Source organism: Garra rufa, chromosome 20, assembly GCF_049309525.1.
Source record: "Garra rufa chromosome 20, GarRuf1.0, whole genome shotgun sequence".
Taxonomy (NCBI): Eukaryota; Metazoa; Chordata; class Actinopteri; order Cypriniformes; family Cyprinidae; genus Garra; species Garra rufa.
The window spans coordinates 42,269,591-42,283,164 of NC_133380.1; the positions used below are offsets into that span (position 1 = coordinate 42,269,591).

At 36.1% G+C, this 13,574-nt stretch overlaps 1 protein-coding gene across 1 annotated transcript in view; it reads left to right on the forward strand.

The window, feature by feature from the left end:
• Positions 1 to 1,336: 1,336 nt before the first annotated feature.
• The window catches only part of rbms1a (RNA binding motif, single stranded interacting protein 1a), a 49,948-nt gene continuing 37,710 nt past the window's right edge, over positions 1,337 to 13,574 (forward strand). The window contains exons 1-4 of the mRNA XM_073825657.1: positions 1,337 to 1,626; positions 5,368 to 5,546; positions 7,574 to 7,610; positions 10,559 to 10,578. Of these exons, the coding sequence (XP_073681758.1) occupies positions 1,573 to 1,626; positions 5,368 to 5,546; positions 7,574 to 7,610; positions 10,559 to 10,578 (290 nt within the window). The 5' untranslated portion in view covers positions 1,337 to 1,572. The remainder of the gene's footprint in view (positions 1,627 to 5,367; positions 5,547 to 7,573; positions 7,611 to 10,558; positions 10,579 to 13,574) is intronic.

Here is a 13,574-nt window from a genome sequence, read left to right on the forward strand (position 1 = left end):
AAAAAGCACCCTTGTCAACTTTTTCTTGTCAAAAAAGACGCCAAGTGTGAACATAGCCTAAGGCACTTTTTTATCATGGATGGATGTGTTTTATTGGACTTCTTTTGGACTGTTGAACAAAAACACCCAACCACTGCCATTATTCACCTTCTTCCTGAGTAACCGATGAGCAGCGATTGACAGATTCAAACTTTCGTTTGGGTGCTCTCTTGTTCCAGTCTCCATAGAAATCCATGTTAAAACGGAGTAGCTAAAAAAAGATTGACTGAAGTAATTAAACTGAAACTTTTTCAGTGTAACTAAATATACAAATGTGTGCAGGGTTAAACTGTGCTGTTGTTGGCAGTCACAGTAACAGCAATAAGCTTAAGGAATTTCTGTAAAGTACTTGTTTTGCATACCAGCAATGTCTAAACCTTAAATAAACGATGACAAAAGAAAATGAGCCTGATTTAAAGGAACTTAAGCTAAAATACTGTGTGTGAAATTATAAAATAATGTGTGCTCTTATCATTTTGTGGACAAAATCCTGTGAACTTCACTGTATATGCGCGCTTATCTGTTGTTTTTAATGCTGCTAACATTGTCGTCTTCCCACTCATTAAACTATGACAGGAGAGTTAGTGCAAAATGACGGTCATTGCGACACTGTGAAGTAATTAAACTATGGCAGTGTGCTTTTTAAAACATTTTCATATGTTTAACTTTATATTATCGGCTTGGAAAATAGGTTGATTTGACTAGAAACACCAGACACCTTGAGGGTGAGTGATGGGTTAGTTTTCATTTTTGAGTGAACTAATCCCTTTAAAAAACAAAAAAACAAAAAAAAAAACACGTATTTTTAAATACTGTCTTAAATGTGCTATTCATTTCTTTATGTGTAAAACTAAGTTAAATAAGTAAATGTGCCTTTTAATTATTCAAATATAAATAATAGTGTTAATTAGGGTGTATCTATATGCATGGACCTCCACCCAAGCCATAGTGGGACAGTCTGCCGTGTGTATTGTAGATGGGATCTGATGGCGAGGTAGTGGAATGTGTTGCATGCGTGCGGGATTGAACCAAACCTCATGTAGAGGGAAACGGCTGTCGCTAATAAAACATAACTTGGTTTTTGTCAGTTTTTCTGTCAGTGTTTTAAAAAATGTTTGTTTACTAAATGTAATATTTCATCTACGTGTATAATTAAGTTGTGTTTGTCGAAAAGACGCTTTACATGCAATTAATTAGATACGCCACCACCCTGCCGCCTAACTTCAAAATGGATCGTTCCTCAGTAGGTGGGTCTTTGCTGCTGGCAACAGAACCGAGATCAATGAACCAGGCGATTTACCGAAACTGGTCGGACGAGCCAAGGTGGGAATAAACCATCGATCAAGAGCGAGGTTTTTATTTAGCAGAAATCTCTATCTGCTCCAGCACGGATTACCTCTTCACTCCGAAGCCAACATTGAAGTGTGCGATGTGGAAAATTTTCAGCTCTCTACTGTAACCTAATATCAACTGATTTTGAGAGTAGATTTTTTTTTATTCATCTTTGGGTCACATAACACAGGGGAATACAGGATGATCTTCGCAAATACGGCCAACCCGTTGAGAACTCCGTCATATCGAAAGCAGGTAGGTAAAGTGAAATATTGCAATGGTAGTAATGTTAAAGACTACAGGATGGACTCGCAGCGGGTCAGTAACGTTAGATCCTTTACCTGGGACAGAATGTATTTAACTCCTCTTGCTCGTGAGCGCGCGCGCGCACACGTACAGCGGCGGTGTTTCAATATCTAGTGATCTATCTACCTAGACAGCACTTTACGACGAATACGGCGTTTTTAACCTTTGCTTAGTCGAAAATGTTTTTGGGATGTCTAAAATGCAGTTTTTGAGTTATTTTGTAATTAGGCCTTTTTGGATGTTAACCTTATCCATTTATGTTAATGTGGTGTATTACACAACACCATCTGCACTTGCACAATGTAATATTTATAAAGTCTGTTGACGGAACTGGAAGTCTCTTTTTTCTGCTTTGGGATGTCACCGAGCCCAGAAATAGAAATGAGACTACAGTGTCATTTCGTTTTACTTATACTCATTTATCACATACATGCATCAGACATGCTCTTCAGTAAAATCTCATTAATGTTACTGTCTTTTTAAAAAAGATTAATATTAGCATACGTGCTAATGAGTGAAGGGAGATGAGGATGAGAGAAGCCTGTGGTGAAAGTCTCCTATGGCAACTTGTGTCAGGAGATTCTTGGGTGTGTTCTGAAGAATCTCTGCCTAATTAATATTCATGAGTTAATACAATGTTTCCCAGCAATTGGTGGGCCAGCAGAGGGCGTGGCCTGCATAATTCTTTTTAAACATTGCTTTTTTTATACATTCGGAATCTGTACGTGTGAGAATTTATGGATGGCGCACATACGCACACACGCGCTCTGCGTGAAATCACACATTTACACATGCATTTGCATAGGCACTCCTGTGGTGGAGAGCTCAGAGTGATGGCTGTGATAGAGGCAGCAGAAGTTAATGGGTTTCAGGATTTCACAGTTTATAGGAACCATATGGTCTAGGATGACTACAGCGCATAGCTCAGGACCCAAGGGACACGACGACGTATGAGAGATGGCTTGGATATTGAATGTGACCCCCTCTTCTCCCCCTCTCCCATTGCTTTTCTATGTCTTAGTTACCTTTCCCCCGACTTTGCTATTTTCCCAATTATAAAGCTGGACATGTTCCCGAGTCTCAGAGGACTTTTTATACAGCACTAGTCACGGAAATGAAAAGATGGAAGAAGATGTGTGAAAATGATCAGCTCCTTCAGCCATTTGACAGCTCCATGAGTTCCTCAGCAAGTTCTTTCTGCAAATCATCCCTGTGTTGGTCTAAATCATCATCTCAGCGTGTGATTTTCACACTGATGTGGAAGGAAAAGTGACTTGATCTCTTGCCTCGGTAATTAACAGGCACTAACAAGCTTATGGGGCCACATCCAGTTTCACCTCTATGTGAGTCGCACATGTGAAAATGGGTCAGTGTGTCAAAAACAGAGAACTCCCACTAACCCAACAGAGTTACACTCAGGTGTACACATATTCACATATACTCTTTAATACGTAATAGTTTCAGTCAGAGGCGCTGTCTTTTCCAACCCCGTCTGCCGTTTTGGTTTTGTCGTCACTTTTGTGGTGACTTGGTTCTTTGAACAATCACCCGCTGATGTTTAACAGGCAGCCATTTTGTGACGGCTGGGAGAAATGGAGCCGTTTTAATGAATGACTAAGAAACAGGAAGTGAGTCAGTGATGTGGGCTGTGGTGGCCGCTGCTCGGGGTGGGTGAGAGGCCCACACATCCTGTATCCCAGAGCGCTCCTGCATCACATGATCTTTCTCTGGAAAACATTCCTTCCTCTTTGCTAAAGCAAATTTATGGATGAAAACGCTACTCGCAGTATAAATTGAACATGCCTCTGTGGTGAGTTTGGTACTGTGATTTGGTAATGAGACTTTTGAGTCACACTCAAACCCCAACCGAATACACAACAAGCACTGAAAGACATATCTCACCAAATTATCTGAACATTTTTTAAACGGACAGTTCACCCAAAAATGAAAATTTTGTCGTTACAGAAGGTGAACTTTCGTTCATCTTCAAAACACAAATTAAAGTATTTTTGACAAAATCCGAGAGCTTTTTGACCTTCTTAGCAATGCAACTGACACATTCAAGGTCCAGAAAGGTAGTAAGGACATCGTTATAATAGTGCATGTGACACCAGTGGTTCAACTGTAATGTTATAAAGCTACGCGAATACTTTTTGTAAATGTTCAATTGTGAGTTATAAAGTCAGAATTGCTAGATATAAAGTCAGAATTGTGGGATATAAACTCACAATTGCAAGAAATTAAGTCTTATCGCAATTGTGACTTTGTATCTCGCAATACTTATTTTTTTCTCAGAAAAAAATAAACTCACAATTGGGAGTTATAAAGTCCAGTTCTGAGGAGAAAAAAAAAATGATATGTTCACAGAATTGCGTGTTTATATCATGCAATTCTGACTTTATAAATCACAATTGTGAATTTTTATCTCACAATTCTAACTTTTTTTCTCGCAATTTCGAGTTTACATCTCACAATTTTGACTTTTTTTTGTCAGAATTGCGAGATATAAACACAGTTGTGAGTTATAAAGTCAGAATTACTAGAGTTTTTTTTCTCGCAATTGTGACTTTGTATCATGCAATTCTGACCTTTTTTTTCTCGCAATTGCGACTTTCTATCACGCAATTCTGACTTTATTTCACAATTCTAAAAAGAAAAAAGTGAGAATTGTGAGTTTGTATCATACAATTCAGAGAAAAAAAATTGTGAGGTAACAAGTCACAATAACCTTTTAAAAGAATTTTATTCAGTAGTGGAAACAGGGTTCTATACGCCCACGAGTGTATCATGACTTGTGTGTTATTTCATCATTATTTTTGTTTTCTTCGCACATAAGAAGTATTCTTGTAGCTTCATAACATTACAGTTGAACCACTGATGTCAAATGGACTATTTTAACAATGTCCTTAACTACCTTTTTTATTTTGGGGTAAACTATTCCTTTAAGAAATAGTTTGCCTACAAATCATTCCAATCTATAACAAATACTTTTTAAAACTTTTTTTTAATAGATTCAGTTCAGAGCCCATTGTAATTAAGTGGAAAAGAGCAGCCAGCACATTCTTCAAAACATCTCCTTTTGTGACCCCCTGAGGAAAAAGAAACCCATACGGGTTTGAAACATCATGAGGCTGTGTAACGATGCCACGATTTTAATTTTTGTGTGAACTACTCCTTTAATCATTGCATGCAGCCATGTGGCAAACGTTGAAAGGAACTGATGGCACATTAGGAATTTCTCCAGAGTTATATGGGCTTTCATCCAATGAAATAATCCCAACACATTCAGCTCTGGAAGAATACGTAGATTGGACTGATATGAGAGTCGAAGGGGCCGACTGTGCCTCTAGGCCTGTTTGTGCTTCGCTTTAACAGGAATTAGACTGTAGGGACCTGGGGATGTGGGCAGACTCACTGGTGATGACTGACTGTGTAATAATAACACCAGTTTACTACAGATAGAGTCAAAGATATCATCGTGATGAATGGAGGGGGGTGTTTTCTTTTTCTGTTATTAGTGTGGATATTTTCTTTCATATAGTGTTCAGGCTGCAGAAGAAAGAGAAGTTTGTCTATGGTTTCTTTTGGAAGTCGCTATTTTTGTGTTTCAGTGCAGCCATTATGTGATGTCACCTTCTGCGCATTTCCATTTGTCAAATCAATGAAATCTTTGTTCCACTCCCATGACAGCCTCCTGTTGCTCCGCCCACCCTCCCTATGGCCCCGCCCAGCCCGAGCACCAATAGCACCAACAACAGCAGTAGCAGCAGCAGCACAACCGGCTGGGAGCAACTCAGCAAGACAAACCTCTACATCCGCGGGTTACCGCCTGGAACTACCGATCACGACCTGGTCAAACTCTGCCAGCCGTGAGTATTCGCTGTTGTGTCATGACAAAATCACCGGTCATGTCAATTCTTGGATGTACATTCAAGCACATAAATACACTGCCTGTTCTGTTTTCCTCTTGCTGTGAGATTCTGCAGCACAGCAGGGCTGGTGTCTGTTAACAGCCTGAACGTGCGAGATTGTCAGAATTAGGTCAAGTTATGGGATAAACCTTCATGAGCCCCTGTTTACTCCGCAAACATCCGCCACAATCAGCTTTTTCCAAAACTATACCACTAATAACCAGTTAAAACCACCTCATTCAATATAGCCTGTCACGTGATCTAATTTTGAGGTTGAAGGCAGGATGAAATGGTGTTCACAACCAAGTTTACTTGTTATCTAAGTAGTTTCCAAATTTAGCATAAAACTTTACTTTTTTTTTGACTTGGTGTACCACAGTGCAATACCTGAATTAATTTTGCATTTCTATTCTGGTTTATTTCCCAAATAAGTAATACAGTCAAACCAAAAAATTATATTTTTTTAATAGTGGGTGCAAGACACTGTAGTTTATGTTAAGTGAGGATCGCAAAATAAAGTAAACTGTGACATGTTATACCCCAAAAGTCTTACAGTGGACTTCCAGTAAAACTGATTAAAAACAAAAATTATTCAGACACTTTAACCTGAGCATGTTTTGCTTAAGTGTTTGTTTTTTTAATTTAATGCTACCTTTTTAAACCACAGACTGAACTAAATTAATAATTTCTTTGTATTGATAGTTGTGTATATATTGTCATACTAACAGTACGTTACCTTTGCATCAAAGTTTTCTGAAATTATCTAGATCAATTTGTTCTGGCACAGTTTAACACTGAGTTCTTGTCATATTTTATTACATTTTCTAAACTATAGTGAATAAACTGTGATAATGTAAGAAACGTGTCTGAATAAATCTTGGTTTGACTGTATCTTTCTGTACTTTCTGTATGATTCAACTTCCAGGAGACATTGAATTATAACTTTAAAATTTTGAATTTTTTTTTTTAAGTCAGTCAATATCCTGTTTATGAGAGTACAGAAGTAAAATATTTTTCAGAGTTTAATAGGATATTCAGTTAAAAAATAAAACAATAAATTAAAAAATCATAGGGTAGGGTTTGATTTTTATAGATAAATAAGAGGTACTGGTGACATCCGTTGAAAAATTATAGCCGTTTAAGAGGCAGAGCAAGTAAAGATTACAGAGACAAACATTTTATTGTTTGGAATGATATGCACTGATGAATCATTTAGAAGTTATTAGTCATGAACCAAACCAACCAGCTATGAGTTGAATTGTAACATTACAAACTTTGATTCAAAACGTTGATCTACAAAAAGAAATATAAAACGATTGATTTAAAGATGTTGATTATGTATAAAGGAATAACATTTTATATACTGTATATAGGTACATATATACAGTCAAACCAAAAATAATTCAGACACCAGATATAATTTTTTTTATATTTTTTTACTAGTGGGTGCAGGACACTATAGTTCATTTATGCAAGTGAGGATAGCAAAATAAAGTAAACGGTAACTTATTATAACAAAAAATTCTTCATACAGTGGACTACAAGTAAAATTGATAAAAGTTTGGCACCAAAAATTTGATTTGACACTTTGACCTGACCATGTTTTGTTACATACTTTATTACTTATTATCTGCCATTAATAAAATGAATTTGATTTGTTCTGACACAGTTTAACTCTTGAGGTCTTGTCATATTTTATTACCATTTTCTAAACTATAGCTAATAAACTATGAAAAAGTGAGAAATGTTGAAGGTGTCTGAATAAATTTTTGTTTGACTGTATATATGTATTGCACATATGCATATGTATACAAATATTTGAGCAGTTTGAGGCTGTCTCAGTTACGTAATGGAAGGCTCTTCGTGGGCGTGCCAAAGAGTTACTTAGTGTGTTTTGCTTGTCACAATTCTGTGATTGGTAGAGATTTCTTTGCATAATAATGTACTTTTTCACCAGGAATTCTCCTGTTAAACATGAACATGAGTTTTCAAAAAATAATTAGTAACAATGTAATAATAAAAGTATATAACATCAATTAACAGCCTTGAAACCACAGTACTCTGTCTTTTTAGTTATTTAAAAAAAAAAAAACGAATTGCCCTAAGGAGAAAATTAATAGGACTTTTATATCAGAACTCATCTGTTTTTCATGTCATGTTGACATTGTTTAGTATTAATATTAAGTATTTTAGCAATTTTAGCATTGCAGCTTTAAAATATTAGATTGTATTTGTTAATTTTCTCTGTATTCAAGGATTGGTTCACTCCAGAATTAAAATTTCTTGATAATTTATTCACCCTCATGTCATCCAGGATGTTCATGTCTTTCTATCTCCATTCGAAAAGAAATTAAGGTTTTTGAGTAAGACATTTCAGGATTTTTCCAGGGTTCGTACAAGGTGCTTAAAGTGCTTGTAGCACTTGAATTTGACTTTTTGCAATTGAAGGCCTGAAGAGGTACTTCGAAAAGTGCTTGAATTTTTGAAAGACAGTGTATCTATGAAATTACGTGTTTTAATTTAGTCAATAAGCATGTCTTTACAAGCAAAATTCATGCAATTAAAAAAACATCATACCTTTCTCGCTCATTTCAGATGTTGTCAAAAAACAATTGAGCTACACAAGTAGTACTGACAGTGTCGTGTAAACATGGCTGAAGTTGCATAAAGAGAGCTGATGAACCAAATCAATTAAGTAATTTATGCTGGATCCGCTCCATCTGATTCAACCTGATTCATTCATTTCAAGCGATTCACTAGCAAAAACCAGATGAAATTAAAAGAGCTATTTATTTTCGAATTTTGACATTGCTTGCAATGATTTTAAAAGCACTTATTACACGGCTCTTTGGAATGCTTGATTCTGATTGGTCAGTTGAGACATTTGCAGGTTCGTTCTTTTCAAATAATCACCGCTCCAAAGTAATAACGCATAGCCGGTACTACTTGTATGTTTAAAATCCCTCCATGCCAACAAAGATTACCGTTTGGTGCCATCTTGTGACAAACACTGGACAACCACAATTAACAATGGAAAATTTCGACATTAATCTATTTAAATTGTCTTTCTAACGTACATAGTTTGAATGTTAGTCACGTGGTACTATATCGTTTCGCGGAAGGATAAAAATGTTAATTTAAAACAAATATGCCAATAAAAGATTTCAAATTCATATTCATGTCCAGTTTTCTTCCTTATGTGGCAAGTAGCCGTGTAATAAGCGGGATAATGTACAGGCAGCCTGTAGTTATCGCGAAATAAGCCCCTTCAGTGTGATCACACTGTCGGGGCTTATTTCTGCGATAACTACCGGCTGCCTGTACATTATCCCTTACATAGTGATGGGTGAAACTTGAGCTTTTCGAAACTTCAAATCAGTTCAACCATTATGTCACAAAATGATTCACTATTTCAAAGCACTTCGATCGGATCACAAAACATTTGATTTAGTTCGGAACGGGTTTGTGAATCCTTTAGCGAATTGAATGATTTGAATCAAAAAATTCAGATCAGTACTTTGCAGTGTGAATCGTGAATCATGTGATTTAGATCGGAACTTCGGTGCGTGTTTGCGAATCATTAGTTTTCGGAGTGATTTCGCAAATCTTTTTTTTTTTTTTTTCCTGAATAGTAGAAAACTTAGATAAAAAACATTAATGCAGTACAGTTATAAAAAAAGAAAGTATAAACAAATACGTCCTAACCTAGCTTTTTGAACTGGAGTATACAGACAGAGAACTAACCACACTAGGGGTGTGCGATATGTATCATCTGCGATAATATTGTAATTGTTGTTTAATGATGTGCGATTTGACATTATCGAGTATATTGCAAAAACAAACAAAACACACCTACAGAGTGCACGCATAACATTACATTATGTGAGGAAGTCTAGTAAGTACACATTTGAAGTGCGTTCTTTCACTACACGCTTCAGTCTATTAAAATGCATTTAGAATGATTACATAATTCAAGATATGGGGTCAAAATGGATATTTATATCATTTCATATAGTTAATCAATATCACACAAAGAGTGCTGTTTTTTCCTTCAAAAATCAACATGACTACAAATTAAACAGTTCAGTAAACAAGAAGTTGTTATTAAAAAACATATTATTTCCTGTTTTTGCTCAATTTTGCCAACAAAAATAATTCCAGACACAGCTACAGTACTGTTTTGCGTCTTTGAGCAACATGACAGTGTTTCGTTCCTGAATGAATTGGCTAGTTGCATATCTCCGCCATCTTGGATTTCTGGTCTAGCGAGTGTGTGCATAAATGCTTCCGGTTTTCCTAAACGCCGGTATAGAGACCCGGAGAAATCCAAATATTACCTTCTATATATGTTTACAGGATTTATAATATCACTTAAAATTAAAGTAAGATATATATATACTGCTATTACTACTATACTATGTATGTTAATTGAGCTAGTGGCATTTGAAACTTACCTATGTTCGGGTCCGGTGAATGAATGAAATACACTACCATCCCTACTTAATCCCTACTGTTTACGAAAGTGGAACTCGTGATGTGCACACACAGCTACACAATGTACTTTTCCCTTACCAGTTATGTAAATGTACAAATAACTATTTTCTCAAAATTATTTTTATTACTGCCTCTTTTTTTTTTTATGAGATTCATTTACCTTGTGAGTCACGGCTGCTAGTCAGTAATATCCGTTTGTCAATTCTGCACACATCAGTTTGTTTAATTGACATTTTCACAACATATTTTAATATTTTATACATAGACAACTTTGCATCATATATATTTATATATGAAAACACGGACTGTAAAAAGATACAACTAATAAACAGTTACGGTTAAAGATTTATTTGTTAATAAATGCAAAAAAATCACAAAAATATAGGCCAACTGTAGGCCTATGCACTGCTTATAGACAGATAAAGATTTATGCTATGCAACATAATTCACAAAACAGATCGCCTAAATATTAATAGAAACACACAGGGAAATGCAAACCGATCTTTTTAAAATAATTTCAAATATAGCTGCATTAACATGTGTAAATACATCTAAATGTCACTTCATATGCAACTTCTGCAAAGATGAATTTTGTTGATACTGATTTAATTAGTTTGGTATAATTTTTTATTATAAATGACTTATTAAATGTAAGAATTTGACCCAAAAGATAATGCACACTTGTTGGAAAAGAATAATTTCTATCACTGCTGTGAACTGACCACACAGAATATGAAGAGTATCAAAAACTTAAGGAGTCAGCACAGTAGTCCTTAAGATATCAGCACAATAACACACAGCAAAATATCGTCTAATCATTATTACAGATAAAATCCCAGAAAATATCAAGATATTATTTTTTGTCAATATCACACACCCCTAAACCACGCGTGACCTTTCCAATGTTATTACATAATGCGTGAAGTCATAGACTTAAATGATAAATGTTTTTTTTTTAAATGACCAATCGTTTCACTAGATAAGACTCTTATTCCTCAGCTGGGATTGTGTAGAGCCCTTTGAAGCTGCATTGAAATTGCATATTTGGACCTTTAACCTGTTGGCTCCTGTTGAAGTCCACTATATGAAGGAAAATCCTTAAATATTTTCCTCAAACCTCACTTTCTTTTCAACTGAAGACAAGCAGGCATGAACATCTCGATGATGACATGGGGGTGAGTATCAGGAAATTTTAATTCAGGAAACTTCAATGAATAAGTAATGAGATTTTCTCCTCTGGTTGTTCTACACAAGATCTTTCCTCACACGAACCCACACTAATGACTGTTTGTTTGAAATCCGCTACTTCATAACAGCCGCTCTGCCTGCAGTAGTAGGCCAGCAGCTATGATTCAGCAGTTACTAGAGCAGGAAAAGTCACAAGTCAATTGGATCAGGGGTTTCGCTTCCAAACATTCATATGTTGCTTAGTTCCCTAAAATATTGCGAGAAAACTGTTACTAATTCCATCCTTTTGAAGACAGTGGAAGATTTGGTAATGTTATGGAATTCCTCACCCGTCATCTTATATGTATAATGCATATGCATGCGAATGTGTTTACATACGTGAGAGTGCTTGTTTGTGCAGAGGAGTCTTGATCCCGTGTGTATTCCTTTCAAACATTCCCACTGTGGGTTAATTTACCCCACGCTGCCCCCGGGAGACCAGTCATCACTATGGTAATCCCTCAAATTGATTGTAAAGAGTCAGATGTGGGGGCCCATAATCCTCTTGGCTTGTATTCTGGTTAAAAGTGAAGCTAAGGTCATATGTACATCATAACTAGACGCAACACTACAGACTTGTGTATATTTTGGTTGAAGCCATGAGGAATGTGTCAGTTCAGCTTTGAGGTATTGCGGTAACATCGTAACCTTGCTTTCCGGAGTGGGTTTAATCACAGAGAGTGAGCGTTCAGAGCAGAGCCATGGATTGATTTGCCTTGATCCGCTAAAAACCGGCGTTGCTCTGGGAGCTGCTGACGGAATTCTTCCGGTGGGGGCAGGAAATGGGGCCTCCCCTCCAGAGCGCACGGGTCAAGGCCAAGGCCGCACGGTCCTCTGGCGTGTGGAGTCTTGTGATCCGTGTGTGAAATGCAATTGGCTCCGCTTTTCCCTCCCTTGTGACACGGCCCAGGACGCGCCCCAAAATGTTGTTTAGCGTTTGCCTGTGCGGCTCTGCAAAACGTCACCCTGAATAAATATTTATTCTTCTAAGCCAGAGTTTTAATGACACAGGAAAAGGATTATAAATATATGAGCATATTTAAATTTGAGCTTTGGAGCCCTCGCTGAAGGTGAATGAACAACAGCCTTTTCCCAGTCAGCACTACTGTCACGGCTGCTTCCTGCGCAGCCTTCCTGAGAGAGACGTCAATAAATCTGAGCCGGCATTTGAATACATTAATTTTTGGGTCTACGAGCATTTGAAATGCAGTCATATTGAAGCTGTGGTGTAGCAGTTCAAACATTTGGGTTCTGAGATTTTTTTTAATCATCACTGATGCACTAAGTTGGTTAAACATGACAGTAAAGGCGTTTATAATGTTACAGAATATTTCATAGAATGTTTAAGATAAATGCTGCTTTTTTAAGTTTCTAGTCATCCAGGAATCCTGAAAAATGTTAAGCAGCACTGTTTTCAACATTGATAATAATAATAAGAAATGTTTATTGAGCAGCAAATCAGCTTATTAGAATAATTTTTGAATGATCGTGTGACACTGAAGACTGGAGTAATGATGGTGAAAATTCAGATTTGCATCACCAGCCATCAAATAAAAGACATTTTAAAATATATTAAAATGCAAAACAGTTATTTTAATAATGAATATTTTTCACAATATTATTGTATTTTCAGTCAAAAATATATATATAAAAAAAAGAAATTATTAACAACCCCAGACTTTACAGTTACTGTGGTGAATGTGTGGGAGATTTGGTTTGAGTCCCATGTTTTGTCGAAATCCAGTGTTCCTTCTCTCTCGCCGTCTCTTCTGTCCAGCATCTTTTCAATTAAAAATTGGCAGAATCCAAAAAAGTAAAGAAATACATTGACTGTGTTCACAGTAGTAGGGCCACATGAAATTTGTTTTATATTTTTACAAAATGTTTATTTTATTTTATTTTTTAATTTTTGGTAAAAAATTTTAATCTTTTTACTATTTACAATGACTGTTTTCTATTTGAATATATTTTAAAATGTAATTTATTCCTGTGATATCAAAGCTGTATTTTTAACATCATTACTTCAGTTACATGATCCTTCAGAATCCTTCATAATTTTGCACTGATAAGGGACAACACAAACTAAGAAAACATATTTTATTACGTAAACAGTTTATACGTACATTTTCGATTCATCAAAATATTCACCATTAGCAGCTATTACAGCTCTGCATAATCTGGACATCCGAGTTGTCAGTTTATTCAAACATTGACTTGATATATTACTCCAAGCCTCCTGAAGGATTGGCCAAAGATGATTTACAC